Genomic DNA, 14,891 nt, shown 5'->3' with positions numbered 1-14,891 from the left:
AACAAAAAATGTCACAAAGTTATCACAACTATTGCTAAATTTTTTATTCTGACCAACATATGTTTGTTCCTTTGTAAAACATCCTTCCCATTGCATTGATCACTGGGAGGTCGTCTCAGGCTGCTGTTCTCTAGAATATTCAGTTATTGGGGAACACATCAGTTTGAACTTTTTTCCACACCTACAAGGATATTATAATATGTAATATAATTAAATACATAACTGGAGAAATATGAATGAGAAGTGAGAGCTGCGATTTTTTTTTTTTTTTTTTTTTTGCTTTTTAGGGACGTATCCTTGGCATACGGAGGTTCCCAGGCTAGGGGTCCAATCGGAACTGTAGCCGCTGGCCTACACCAGAGCCATAGCAATGCGGGATCCGAGCTGCATCTGCAACCTACACCACAGCTCATGGCGACGCGAGATCCCCAACCCCCAGGGATCGAACCCACAATCTCATGGTTCCCAGTCGGATTCGTTAACCACTACACCACGACGGGAACTCTGAGAGCTGTAATTTTTTTTTTTTTTTTTTTTTTTTGCTTTTTAGGGATGTATCTGCAGCATATGGAGGTTCCCAGGCTAGGGATCCAATCGGAGCTGTAGCCACTGGCCTACACCAGAGCCATAGCAACTCGGGATCTGAGCTTCACCTTCGACCTACACACAGCTCACGGCAATGCCGGAGCCTTAACCTGCTGAGCAAGCCAAGGATCGAACCCACAGCCTCATGGTTCCTAGTCAGATTCGTTAACCACTGCACCACAAAGGCAACTCCAAGAGGTGTAATTTTTAAGAAAAGTAAATTGAATGCTTACATACTTCTCAAGTAGCTAAAAAAAGTGTTTTCATAGTAGATGAAGATAAATTAACTATAAAAGATGAGGATAAGTAGTTCTATACTCAGACTGTTTCACAAGTATTTTTCAGTTCATAATCCATTCTAAAGAATCATTATCTGGAATTCATTCCATACAGCTTATGCAAAAAAGACAGCTCTAAACACTCACATTTAACCTCTATTTAAAGAAATAGCTTCTGACTCTAAGTGGAAAGATGGGAAAATATATATATGCACATATTTTAAAATGTATATCATGTTTGTTTACTCTCACTAATTTCCACTTTGTTGTTTAATTGACCAACTACAAGTTGTAACAATACCAGATAAGAGGGCTCTTACTGCATTGATTGGACAACCTATTTCTTTTTTTTCCTTTTTTTTTTTTTTTGCCATTTCTTGGGCCGCTCCTGCAGCATATGGAGTTTCCCAGGCTAGGGGTTGAATTGGAGCTGTAGCCATCGGCCTACGCCAGAGCCACAGCAATGCGGGATCCGAGCCACGTCTGCAACCTACACCACAGCTCACAGCAACGCCGGATCGTTAACCCACTGAGCAAGGGCAGGGACCGAACCCGCAACCTCATGGTTCCTAGTCAGATTCGTTAACCACTGCGCCACGATAGGAACTCCATGGACAACCTATTTCTTTAAGAAATAGAAAGTCGCTGAATATATAGCTACCTTCAGAAAAAGCATACATTATAATATTTTTGCAGGCCATAGCTAATTGATATATTTGATGTATAATTTATCTAGCATAGAAAGTTGAAACGCATTTTCTTATAGTAAATCAAATTTGTCAAAATTTATTAATATCCTACTCAAATTAATCTTTGTTCCTAAGAGGGAAAAGTATATAGATAAAATGTTGAGAGTTCCATCATGGCTCAGAGGAAACAAATCTGACTAACATCCATGAGGACTCAGGTTTGATCCCTGGCCTTGCTAAGTGGGCAGTAGGTTAAGGATCTGGCATTTCCATGAGCTGTGGTGTAGGTCACAAATGAGGCTCAGATCCCCTGTTGCTGTGGCTGTGGTGTAGACCAGCAACTACAGTTCTGGTTCGACCCCTAGCCTGGGAACAACTTCCATATGCTGTAGGTGCAGCCCTAAAAAGACAAAAAAAAAAAATGTTGATTTTGCTAATCAAGCAACAAAACAAGTGGACAACAGTAATATATGATGTTGGGATAATTTCAAAGCATATATCTAATATCCTACATTTTTCAGCTACTTTAAGTAATGTGTATTTTTAAAATAGAAGAACTGAGCTCCAAATTTTTAACGTATTTTCCCAAATTATCTAATAAATAATTTCATTATAGTTATTTTATGCAAGTTTCAATTGATAATATAAACTTCTTACATGCTTAATGTTTTTAAGAATTAAATAACCAAGATACTTTGAGAGTTCCTTGTGTAAATACCATTAAGTGCATAAATCACCTAGACTAATAATGATATTTAGGACTTCATGAAATCTGATCTCTTACCCAACAAAATTGAGAAAGATGATATTATTACTGTTATCTAGAAGTTGTCTAAGGACCTGGAGTGGAGACAAGCAACGTTGTGGGTTCCTTCGTGACTATTTGATACAAAGTTAAGCCAGTTTTCCTGTTCAGTGAGGCTAGTAAGTCTAAAGGACAGCTTAAGCGTCAAGTTCCCAGATGCCAGCCAAGAACCAACCTTACCCATGGCACATGGAAGTTTCCAGGCTAGGGTTCAAATTGGAGTTGCAGCTGCCAACACACACCACAGCCACAGCAACACCAGATCTGGGTCACATCTGTGACCTACACCACAGGTCACAGCAATGCCAGATCCTTAACCCACTGAGCTATGCCAGGGATTGAACCCATGTCTTCATGGATACTAGTTGGGTTCATTACTGATGGGAAGTTCCCATCTATGCTAATTCTTTTATGCACAGGTACACAAGAATAACCCCTAAAAGACACTAATATACCTAAAACTAATTTTGTAGAAGTTTTACATTTGAATTACCTTTGGCAGAGTTCCCGTCGTGGTGCAGTGGTTAACAAATCTGACTAGGAACCATGAGGTTGCGGGTTCGATCCCTGGCCTTGCTCAGTGGGTTGGGGATCTGGCGTTGCCATGAGCTGTGGTGTAGGTTGCAGACGCGGCTCGGATCCCAAGTTGCTGTGGCTCTGGTGTAGGCCGGAAGCTACAGCTCCAATTCAACCCCTAGCCTGGTAACCTCCATATGCTGCGGGAGCAGCCCAAGAAATGGCAAAAAATATATAAATAAATAAGTAAATTACCTTTGGCTATTCCATAAAAATTTACAAACCTCTTTTAGAGCATTTTATCATGTTCACAGAGGTTTGCATTTTTTTTTCTTTTTTTATTTAGAGCCACACCTGCAGCACATGGAAGTTCCCAGGGTAGGGGTCATATTGGAGCTGCAGCTGCCAGCCTATGCCACAGCCACAGCAATACCAGATCCTTAACCCACTGAGCAACGCCAGGGATCGGACCCGCATCCCCATTAGATACTAGTCAGATTCTTAACCCGTTGGGCGCAACAGGAAATCCACAAAGGTTTACATTTTTATTTAAGGTAATTTAAAAAGAGAAGGAGAGATCGTATAGCAAGGATGGCTATTTAGGAGGTCTTAGTGCAAATATCCAAAATTTTACATTAATAAAATGGCCGGCCAGCCCCAATGTGCATAGTGTGTTTAATGTATGATCAACACAGAGAGAAGCACAAGGCATTTTCTTCTAGGCTACCTGGTATACAAGATTCAAGCATCCTCCAAGGATGGGATGGGATTTTCCCAAAATCCAAACAAGTTTGGACCTGGTTGGAATAATTTTTTAAGTATCCGTGATTTGTTGCAGTGACCCTGTGTGCTTCTCGATCTTTCAACTTTACATTTACGTTATAGCTAACAAGAGAATATCATTTTGCATGTCCAGCTAGTACCTGTTTCCGGGCAAGAGAGATGCTCCTACCAGAAGCCTCTGCTTGCTTCTGGGATTGGGTCTTTACTCTCAACTTCACCAAGGACTGCAGAGCTTAACCATTTCCCCTTCTGTCAGTTTTTCATCTGAGCCTTCATTCTCCTCCCCTGCATCTTGAGCCCAGAAACTATTTCACTTGATCTTTTCTGACTTTGTCATCTTTCCCTAGTTGTATCTTTCAGCTTGTTTAGGTCCAGACTGATTGTAATCAGAGACGAGGGTATCTCCAGCATGACTAAGGTCCAGGCATGTCTTCTGCAGCCCCAGCAGCCTGGTTCCTCTACTAGGCTCCCCTCACCAGATCTGATACCTGACTGGCCATGTTTGATGGTAAAAATTTTCCCCATTGATCCATATTATTCGTGTAATATTTTCTGTAATCTTTTACTATAGAAAGAGGATGAGGAAAGTCTAGTCTTCCATGTTTTCACCATTCTAAAGCCAAATTCCCAAATGGAATTTGTGCATAATGGTGGTCACCTTCTATTTCAGTATATAAAACCACTCTCACCTAAACAAAATTGTGTCTAAAATTTAAATGATTTTAATACTTAGTTGTACCATTAAAATACCTGCAAACTTAATCTAAATACTTGTTTTACCTGTTACAGACAATATGCAAGTAGAAGCTATTCATCAATAGAAGTTTCCTTTTGTAATTGGATACATTACCTCTTAAAGTAGAAATTCTCTTTTTTTTTCAAACATCCCCCTGCCCCCCCTCCCTGCCCCTCCAGCATTTTAGGCCTCATCTTCAGCAAATGGAAGTACCTCAGCCAGAGATCAAGTCTGAGCTGAAGCCACAACCTAGGCCATAGCAGTGGCAAAATGGACCCTCAACCCACTTTGCCAGGCCAGAGATCGAACCAGCGCCTCCACAGAGATAATCCAGATCATTAACCCATTGTGCCACAGAAGGAACTCCCTCATTTCTAACTCTATCTCTAAATAACAGGGTTTTTTTTTTTTTTCCTTTGAACACAATTAGAACACAAAGTGTAAAGACTAAAGTTACCTGTAAAAGATTTAATACCAATGCTTTAAAACAGGACTACTCAGTTAAAGGTATAACAAACAATGGGGGAATATTGGTCTTTTCAACAAATGGTACTGGGACAGTTGGATATCCACACGCAAAATAATTCATTTGGACCCCCCCCCAACCTCATGTACAAAAATATCTCAATATAGGAGTTCCCGTCGTGGTGCAGTGGTTAACAAATCCGACTAGGAACCATGAGGTTGCGGGTTCGGTCCCTGCCCTTGCTCAGTGGGTTAAGGATCCGGCGTTGCCGTGAGCTGTGGTGTAGGTTGCAGACGCGGCTCAGATCCCACGTTGCTGTGGCTCTGGCGTAAGCCAGTGGCTACAGCTCCGATTCGACCCCTAGCCTGGGAACCTCCATATGCCATGGGAGCGGCCCAAGAAATAGCAAAAAAAAAAAAAAAAGTCTCCATATAGATCAAAGACCTAAGTACAAGAGCTAAAACTACAAAATTTTTAAAACATAAGGGTAAATCTTTGTGAGCTTGGATTAGGCATTGGTTTGCTTAGATATGACACCTAAAGCACAATTTTAAAAAAAAGAGAAAAAAATAGAAAAATTGAACTTCATCTCCTATAGTTCAATAGAAAACAAACGAACAAACAAAAAAACAAATAGCCCAATTAAAAAATGGGCAAAAAGGAGTTCCCATTGTGGCTCAGTGGTAACAAACCCAGCTAGTATCCATGAGGATGTGGGTTCAATCTCTGGCTTCACTCAGTGGGTTAAGGATCCGGCACTGCCAAGAGCTCTGGTGTAGGTCACAGATGCGGCTTGGATCCCACATTGCTATGGGGTAGCCTGGCAGCTACAGCTCCAATTCGACCCCTAGCCTGAGAACTTCCATATACTGCAGCTGCATCCCTAAAAAGGAAAAAAAAAAAAAAAAAAAAAAGGCAGAAAACCTGAATAGGTATTTTTCAAAACATATATATGGACAAAGTTATATAAAAAGGTATTTTACATCACTAATCATCAGGGAAATGCAAATCAAAACTATAGTAAGATATCATTCCACACTTTTTAGGATGGCTAGTATCAAAAAACAAAAGATTAACAAGTGTTGGCAAAGATAGAAAAGGAATGTTGAAAGTTTTGTAAATTGGTGCATCCACTATGGAAAGCAGTATCACAATTCCTCAAGATATTCAAAATAGAACTACCATGTAATTTAGCAATCTCACTTCTGGGTATGTGGCCAAAAGATTTGAAATCTCTCACAGAGAGATTTTCCCTCCCACGTTCATTGTGGGAGTATTCATATAGCCAAGACATGGAAGCAACCTAAATGTCCATTAATGAATGAGTAGATGAAGAAAATGTGGTAGCTACATAAATTGAATATTATTCAGCCTTATGGAGGAAGGAAAAATTTCCACTTGCAACATGGATGAACCTGAAGGACATTTTGTTCAGTGAAATAAGCCAGACATACAAGAACAAATATAACATGATCCCACTTACATGAGGGATCTAAAATAGTCAAACTTACAGATGCAGAGTGTAGAAAGGTGGTTACCAGGAGTCTTGATGGCTACAGAAATATATACCCTTTTGCTTTTTAAAATCATGTCTTAGTTCTCATTTTCTGAAATTAAAAAAGTGCTACATTTTGGCTTATTCTCTTATAAGAGTCCTGCCATTTTGAACAATCATGTTAGTTCTGCACTTTGGAGAACAGCATGGAATATTGGTGAAGTGCACAGGTGCTATGGCATCCCAGCTGTCCCACTTCCCAGTCCTGTGACCTGAGGCAAGTTACTAAACTTCTTCACTGTTGCCTCAGATTCTTCATACATTCAGTGGGCCTCATAATAGCTGGTATTTCATAAGGTTTCGTAGGAGTTACCACCTGAAAAGAACTTAGAAGAACAAATTCTGGCATATAGTAAGAGCTCAATAAATTTTTGCTTATATTTTATAAATGCTCTTCAAATCTTTTAAGCTACAGCAACAAAACACATCTGCAGGATATAACCACAGATGGCAACATGAGTTTGTTTGTTTGTTTATTTATTTATTTATTTATTTATTTTCGCCCTTTTTTTTTTTTTTTTTTTTTAAGGCTGTACCCAAAATGGCATATGGAAGTTCCCAGGCTAGGGGTCAAATGGGAGCTGCAGCTGGCCTATGCCATAGCCACAGCAACATGGGATCTGAGCCGCATCTGTGACCTATGCCACAGCTCGTGGCAACACCAGATCCTTAAACCACTGAATGAGGCCAGGGATTGAACCCACATCTTCAAGGATACTAGTCAGATTCATTACCATTGAGCCACAGTGGGTACTCCCAACATGAGTTTAAAGTAGGTAAAGTTTTGTTTTCTGATTTGTTTCATTTCTGGTGAACTTCCTAAATGTGCCAACTTTTCTTAGCCTTTTTGGATACAGTAGCACATGGGGTAATATCTTCAATGAAATTAAAACTGCTATAACCAGTTTCTGAGTAGAGCGATAGTGCTATAAACATCAATCAATTTGGACTCTTTCTTCTAAATACTTTATTTAATATTGCTTCACCCTAAAGTTCTTTGGAAACTTTTATATTTACTAGTGCAACCATCGATTTTTGGAATCATATAAGCAAAGAATTTTGCATGTCTAGGAACACACATTTTGAAGTCCACTGGTTCATACTACTTATAGTACAAACTACAGATGAGGAAGTTGACTCTCTAAAAGTTACTTTTTTTTTTTTTTTTGGTCTTTTGAGGGCTGTACCCATGGCATATGGAGGTTCCCAGGCTAGGGGTCTAATCGCAATCGGAGCTGTTGCCGCCAGCCTACACCAAAGCCACAGCAATGCCAGATATGAGCCGCATCTGCGATCTACACCACAGCTCACAGCAACACCAGATCCTTAACCCACTGAGCGAGGCCAGGGATGGAACCCTCAACCTCACCTCATGGTTCCTAGTTGGATTCATTTCTGCTGAGCCACAACAGGAATTCAAAAAATTTGCTTTTTAAGAATCAGTTTCCAAAATCACACAGACTTTAGAGACTTTTTTCTCTAGTATATTGAATTATCCCCTTTGTCTGCACTTCATTCTCATCAATGAAGCAATGTATTATCCAAAATAGCATCATACAATTGTATAACTATTGCTTTCCAATCACACTAAAGGTCTATTGAATTCTTCTCTTCAGCACCAATCAGGAACCTTTATGGGAAGCTCATTCCTGATTGGTGAAGGGCTGCTGTAACAGTAGAGTTCCAAGGAGTAAACAAAAAGCATAGCAACAACTGAGTTTGCTGCCTCACTCCCCTCGGCCTAGGCCAACCTGGACTTCTTCATCCTAAATGAGGCGGCCTCTACATTTTATATGAAGGCTCTGATTTTCCTTTCAACTGTGATCCACCTTATAACATGGCAATCCAATACAGACGGGAAGATAAAACCAAACAGCACAGCTAAAACAAAGTGTATTCCCAGGTAAAACAGACAGATGCTTATGCTTTCATTGGAAATGGATTAGTGCAATGAGCTTCAGGAATAAGGCAACAGGAAGGTACAGTGCACAAGAGCTGTATCTGTGGGCAGTGTCACCAATTCCCACTAGCGGCAGCAGCTGTGGTGGGTGACATGCCTCCCTGGAGTGTGTGATCTCATAGCCAGAGAGGGCTTGCAGACAGCTCTCATCATTAGTCCCACGCTGTGGAAACAGACATGGAGACAGGCTGTGCTTCTCATAGCTATGGTACGTCCCAGTTGCCTAAGAAAGAATGTTCACATCCCAGAGCTGGTGGTTTGGTGCTCTAGCCCTAGGTGATAAGGGGAGGGTGCTTTATATAATGACTGCCAAGTGGGAGTTCAGTCTCTTTTTGCATTTTTCTGAAGAAAGATATTTCTACATCTTACTTTTTTTTTTTCTTGTTTATAGAATACCCACTGTGGAAACAGGATGAAGTTGACCAGTGAAAAGTTGCCCAAGAACCCCTTTTATCTCTCTCTATCCCCCTATGCTGCTAAGAACCCAAAACTCTTCCAGTGGAGAAAGGAGAAGACTGGTACAAATCCTGATGATATTTTCTAATATGTACACCAGAGCAAAAGAGAGAAGAAATATTGCTGGCAAGGAAGTGATTAACTTTACAGTCCTTTCTAGCTTTTCCTGCAAGACTCTGAAATTGCTACCGAACTTATCTGGTAGCAAATCATCAGTGAAGAGGTTTCATAATGAAGTCCTAATCATGGACTTTAGGACACCCTTCTGAAAAAAGACAAGCCAGATGTCATTTCTATTAGAACAATGCCATACTTTATTTGAAACTGACCTTTAAACCTACCATTTGTTTTCCCACGGACTTTAAAAAAATGAAATTGGGGCTGGTTAGCTCATTAGTTAGAGTATTTCTAGTTAAGGCTCAAATTAAAAATTTCATGCACCCACAAGACAGTTTTTCCTAAAGAATTGCACATACACTGCATTGCTAGACCTCCTGCCTAGTAGTAAAGAGGGTTAGTTTGACAACCAACCCCCATGATATTCCTGATTATAAAAGGCACAATATCAGGTACTATGACTGTGATAGTGCTTTTTTTTTTTTTTTTTTAAAGGTAGTGTTTTTCCCTTGAACTAAGGAGGCCAGTTTTAGGAATGAGAACTAGGAAGGAAACTAGTATAAACAGTGTCAGAGGAATTCTAATAATGTATGACTTCAAGAGAGAATTTTCTATTGCATGGCTAAAGATGGAATCCTTTGCTTTTTAAAAATCAGATCATTACAGCCATGCTAATTTGGTGGATAAGGCATTGCAGCTCTTGAAGGAAAGAATAAGGAGAGGGGATACTCTGGCGTATTTCCTACGAGGTCAACTATATTTTGAAGAGGTACTTTGTTTTGTTTTGTTTTGTTTTCATTTCATATATAAACCTGCTGTTAGATCCTCATAGCAAAATTCCCTGTAGCGTTCCTTACATTGTTAAACTAGGGAAATTTTGTCAAGTTTCAGATTATGGTTGTGGCTTTAAGTATGATCCATTGGTCCCAGCTTAAGGAGACCTGACCTTTCTCCATGAAACTCATTCTAATGAAGGTCATTTATAGGAGTCATTTTGGTGTGAAATCCATTTTCATATGATAAATTAAAAATCTAAGTTTTATATTTTGCCCAAAATATTTATCGTCATTTACAAATTATTTTCATATTTATTTTTTGTTTTTTATTTTTTCTATTATAGTTGATTTACCATGTTCTGTCAATTTCTGCTGTACAGCAAAGTGACCCAGTCATACATATATACATACATTGTTTTCCTCACATTATCCTCCATCATGTTCCATCACAAGTGACTAGATGCAGTCCCCTGTGCTATACAGCAGGATCTCATTGCTTACATAACAATTTAAAATCCTAGTTCTTATCTAGTACTCAAAGGTAGGTTTATATGTTCCTCTGTGGAGTAAGGAGGGAATTGCCATCTTTATCCACGTGATGCTGAGGTTTGCAAAGTAGATCTAGAGGACCTGTGAAAACTGTCACTCCAACTTCAGCAGTATAGCTTACACTTTAGCGTATTTGTTACTATATCCTATAACACTGAGGAGGCTTAAATGAATGACACGTAATACATAGGTTTTTAAGGACGTGTGGAAGAAAGATAATTTGGAAGAATCACACATTTGTTCTCCCTTGTCATCTCCCCAGCTGGAAAATGGCAAAACTGGAAGATCTGAGCCACTTAACAGTAGATATGTAATTCATAATTGTGGATATCCTGATGTTTATATTTTTTCCAAGACTTTGGCCCCAGTTCTGGAGTTTCTCAGACTGCAGAAGTGGTGGGTGAAATGGCAGGCTGGAATGAGCAGAGGGCCAAGGTATCATTTAGAGAGAGGTTTGCTAGTAGCCAAGAATAAGAGTGAAAGCCAGAGTCTCACCCAGGTTCCTCCTGGTTGCTTCCCTCAGTTGCATTATTTAGGTTTATTTTATTGATCTTATAGTGTGTTGCTAGGTGTCAGTGACTTACTTGCAAATTCCATAAATTTCTTGCTGTCTTTTGTTGTTTTATTTGATGCTGCTAGTTAGATTCAGGTGGGAATTAAGTATCTGGGATTACTTTAAGATAAAAATGAAAATAATTCAATATTTTCTGGGCGCTTATAGGGATGGTATGAAGAAGCATTAGAACAGTTTGAAGAAATCAAGGAAAAGGATCATCAAGCAACTTACCAGCTAGGAGTCATGTATTATGATGGCCTGGGGACAACCACAGATGCTGTAAGTTAGTGTTTTGTTCACAGTGTTTAAGACTTCATTGTTCATGGATTATTTGATAAATTTAAAATTATTTATATTTTATTTATGTGAAAAACAAAATTTCTTCGCCTCTCTCCTTGCTACTATTAGCCATCAATAACACTCCTGTTTTAAAATATTTTTCTTTGTTTTAAAGTTATTTCAAAACTACCTGAACATGGGGAAAAGTTAGAAAATAAAAATATGAATACTCTAAATGTTACTATCAAATATGAACATTGTTATTTTATTAGAGTATATTCTTCTATGTATTGCCCTATGCAAAAAAATATTTGTGTGTGTGTATACATACATACATTTTTAAATATAGGAACATAGTATATACACTGTTTTATAATATCTTTTTTTTTTCACCTAACAATGTATTTTGAATGTCCTTCCTTGTCAATAGATATAATCTACATTAAATATCTACATAATAATCTCATATATCAATAATATTTCTAGGCCTCATTAATTTTGGCATGTTTAAAAAGATAAAGAATAAATTAAAGTGTGAGATTTGGATATCAGTGTTACAGTTTTCTCTCTTCTATATGAATTATTTTTTTTCTTTTTTAGGGCCACTTGTATGGTATATGGAAGTTCCCAGGCTAGGGGTAGAATCAGAGCTTCAGCTGCCGGCCTACACCACAGCCACAGCAACACAGGATCCAAGCCGCATCTGCAACCTACACCACGCCTCATGGCAATGCAGGATCCTTAACCCCCTGAGCGAGGCTTGGGATTGAACCCATATCCTCATGGTCACGAGTCAGGTTCATTACCACTGAGCCACAGCAGGAACAATGAATTTTATTTTTTAATTCCTTCTCTTCTTTTGGCCTCATCTTACAAAGAAATTTCCTATCAAATTTATTTAGATGTTTAGAAGTTAATTCTCTAAGTTCAGTAGCAAAGGTGTCCTACCCATACTGGTCTAATTAAAAAGCTGAAATGTGAAAAGTGCACAGGCTTTCAAATCTTGGCTTTACCTCTGGTTTCAAATCTTGGCTTTACCACTTATTAGCAATATGATCTTTGGAAAATTATTTCTGAGCTTTAATGTCCTAATTATAAAATGAAGATAAATAAACCTAAGTTAAAGATACATCTGGCATTGCTCCCCATCTTTTGGCCATAGCCAACACTTCTTTCTAGCTGAGTCGAAATATAACCTCAGACTTTTTATCAATATAAAACTTTAAGGATGAATTACTGATTCAATCCATTGAAGTCAGCATATAAAATAAAACCCATTAGCCTAACTTACATAGTTGTTAATGAGATTGAAGGACAACATATAAAAATAACTAATACAGGGCACAAGGAGTAAGGACCCCAATAGGCATTTTCCTCCCTGACTTTTTATTTTGTATAAAGCTATTCATGTGGACTATAATTTCATTCCTGAAATTCTGAAATTCTTAATTTTTACTTTTTTTATAATCATTGCACCCTATGATGAAATGAATGAGTGATAAAAATAAATATTTGCATTAAATACAAGATACTCACTTTAATCTATTTATAGTTTAACCTGTTAAAAGTTTAGTAATGTAAAAATAATTAATTAATTAAAAAAAAAAAGAAGTTCCCATTGTGGCTCAGTGGGTTAAGGATATGGCATTGCCATCAAGCTGTGGTGTAGGTTGTAGACGTGGCTAAGATCCCACGTTGCTGTGGCTGGGGCTGGGGCTGGTGGCTACAGCTCCAATTGAACCCCTAGCCTGGGAACTTCTTTATGCTGTGGGTACGGCCCTAAAAAGACAAAAGACGGAAAAAAAAAAAAAAAGTAACATGTAGAATCTATGACTACATTGCCAGTACTTACTTCAAATTTAATATCACTGACCAAACCCTCTTTTAAATACCCTCCTCTTAGTGCTAGGATATCTTAATTCATCTGATTCTCTCTCATACCTTGCACGCTTCATTCTATCATTGTCTATATGTTTGTAATATATTTTTTTCTGGTTGTCTCTTCGCAAGCCACTCCTCTGTCACCTCTGCTAGCTGCTTCTCTTCTTTCTAAATGTCGAGGTAGGTCAGAACCTAGGCTTCAGCTCCTCTTACTGTCATTTTACTCCCTCCTTGAGTAAGCTCATCTGGCCCCATGGTTAAATTATCTGTATATATTTTAAAGACTCCTAAATTGTTGTCTTCATACCAGAACTGAATTCTGAGATCCATATATTCAAATGCCTTTCTCTCTCTAGATGTTTAATAAGCATCTCCCCATCTCTTTGATTCCACATCTAGTTCATCTACAAATGTTTAAAGTATACACAGGTCCTAATGTTTAAGGCAATGAAGTTTCTTTGTGAACTAGTTCCATTCATAGGGATTATCATCCTCCTTGGAGTTACCTTGAAGGACACAAAAGCAACTAGAACACCCATTTCTATTTTTTGCCCTGTGAGCACTTACTATGCAATCCATGAGGTATGTGCTTGCTCTTATGCATTTCCAGGCCCAGTTTAGTTGGATTGTGGTGTTATTTACTCACACTTTCATTCCACAAACATTTATGAGTCAGAAACAGTCCTAGATTTTGAAGAGGCAAAGATGAGTATGAAAACAATAAGTGCAGTTAAGTGTCCTAGGTTGAGAAAGATACATGTGCTATAGGCTCAGGGGAGTTTTGGTAGAACTGACACCAGCTGAATCTTAAAAGATAAGAACAGTACATAAGGGAAAGAATGACATTTAGACAGTGGAAGCAACATGAGCAATGTCGGGAAACCTCCTCCAGTAGCCTAGATCCAACTTCTTCAGCTGTCTTTTTGCACCTTTCAGTACCTTGACTGAAAGAGTCTTAGAACTCTTACTCATTAACTGTGCTGTATATAGATGGGCATCTAAGCACTTGAGAATCTTGTATATAGAATCCTGGGCCAGAATAGTAGTCTTAATACCAATTATATAAATTATAGCTGCATCTCACCATACTCTGTGAGGCAGTTAGCAATTTCTTAAATATCCTGATATGTACTAAATAATTAAAGCCAGAAATGTAGGTTGACATACTAATTTTATAAATATTTTGTGATCTTCAAACAATAATGCAGTTTTTAGGAAATAGTATTAAAATCCATTCTAGAAAATATTTTAAACAAGTAAGATGGCTAAAAGCTTTAAGGTTACTATGCTTATTATTTCACCGATTCACAATGACATTTAAATATCTGTCAAAAAAAATTGATCTCAAGTGATTCCGACTCTCCAAATTGCCTACAAGTTCAGAGAAACTTGAAAGTATCATTTTATTTTGTTAATTTTCTTTACCTGCTAGATTTTCAGGAGTCTTTTATTTTTATATCTGTCTTGTCCTTAGGATCTCCAGTGTGCTTTTAAAAACACATTACAGGAATTCCCATGGTGGCACAGTAGGTTAATGATCCAGCTTGTCTCTGTGGCTTTATCAGTTCAATCCCTGGCCCAGCCAGCAGGTTAAGGATTTCCATATGTTGTGCATGTGGCCAAAAAAGGGGGGGAAATTACCAAAAAAACTTCCAGTTTTAGGATTATATAAGTACTAGGGACATAAAATGTACGACATGATTGATACAGTGAACACTACCCTGTATTACACATAACAGCTATTAAGAGAATTAATCATGGAGTTCCCAGTGTAGCTCAGCGGTTAACGAACCTGACTGGCATCCATGAGGACACAGGTTCGATCCCTGGCCTCGCTCAGTGGGTTGAGGATCTGGCGTTGCCATGAACTGTGCTGTAGGTCGCAGACACAGCTTGGATCCAGC

At 38.5% G+C, this 14,891-nt stretch overlaps 1 protein-coding gene across 10 annotated transcripts in view; it reads left to right on the top strand.

Moving 5' to 3' along the window:
• The window catches only part of LRP2BP (LRP2 binding protein), a 54,969-nt gene that overhangs the window by 5,007 nt on the left and 35,071 nt on the right, over positions 1-14,891 (top strand). For 6 of the 10 annotated variants that reach the window (XM_047772362.1, XM_047772364.1, XM_047772367.1 and 3 more), the window contains 3 exons: positions 8,765-8,891; positions 9,603-9,715; positions 10,993-11,106. In XM_047772362.1, coding sequence (XP_047628318.1) covers positions 8,765-8,891; positions 9,603-9,715; positions 10,993-11,106 — 354 coding nt within the window. Of the gene's footprint in view, positions 1-3,283; positions 4,165-7,854; positions 8,317-8,764; positions 8,892-9,602; positions 9,716-10,992; positions 11,107-14,891 lie in introns of those variants that run through there. The other 4 variants (XR_007133985.1, XR_007133984.1, XM_047772361.1 and 1 more) reach the window with 4 other exon arrangements.

Source organism: Phacochoerus africanus, chromosome 3 (genome assembly GCF_016906955.1).
Source record: "Phacochoerus africanus isolate WHEZ1 chromosome 3, ROS_Pafr_v1, whole genome shotgun sequence".
Lineage (NCBI taxonomy): Eukaryota > Metazoa > Chordata > Mammalia > Artiodactyla > Suidae > Phacochoerus > Phacochoerus africanus.
This window is presented reverse-complemented; position numbering and strand designations above follow the sequence as displayed.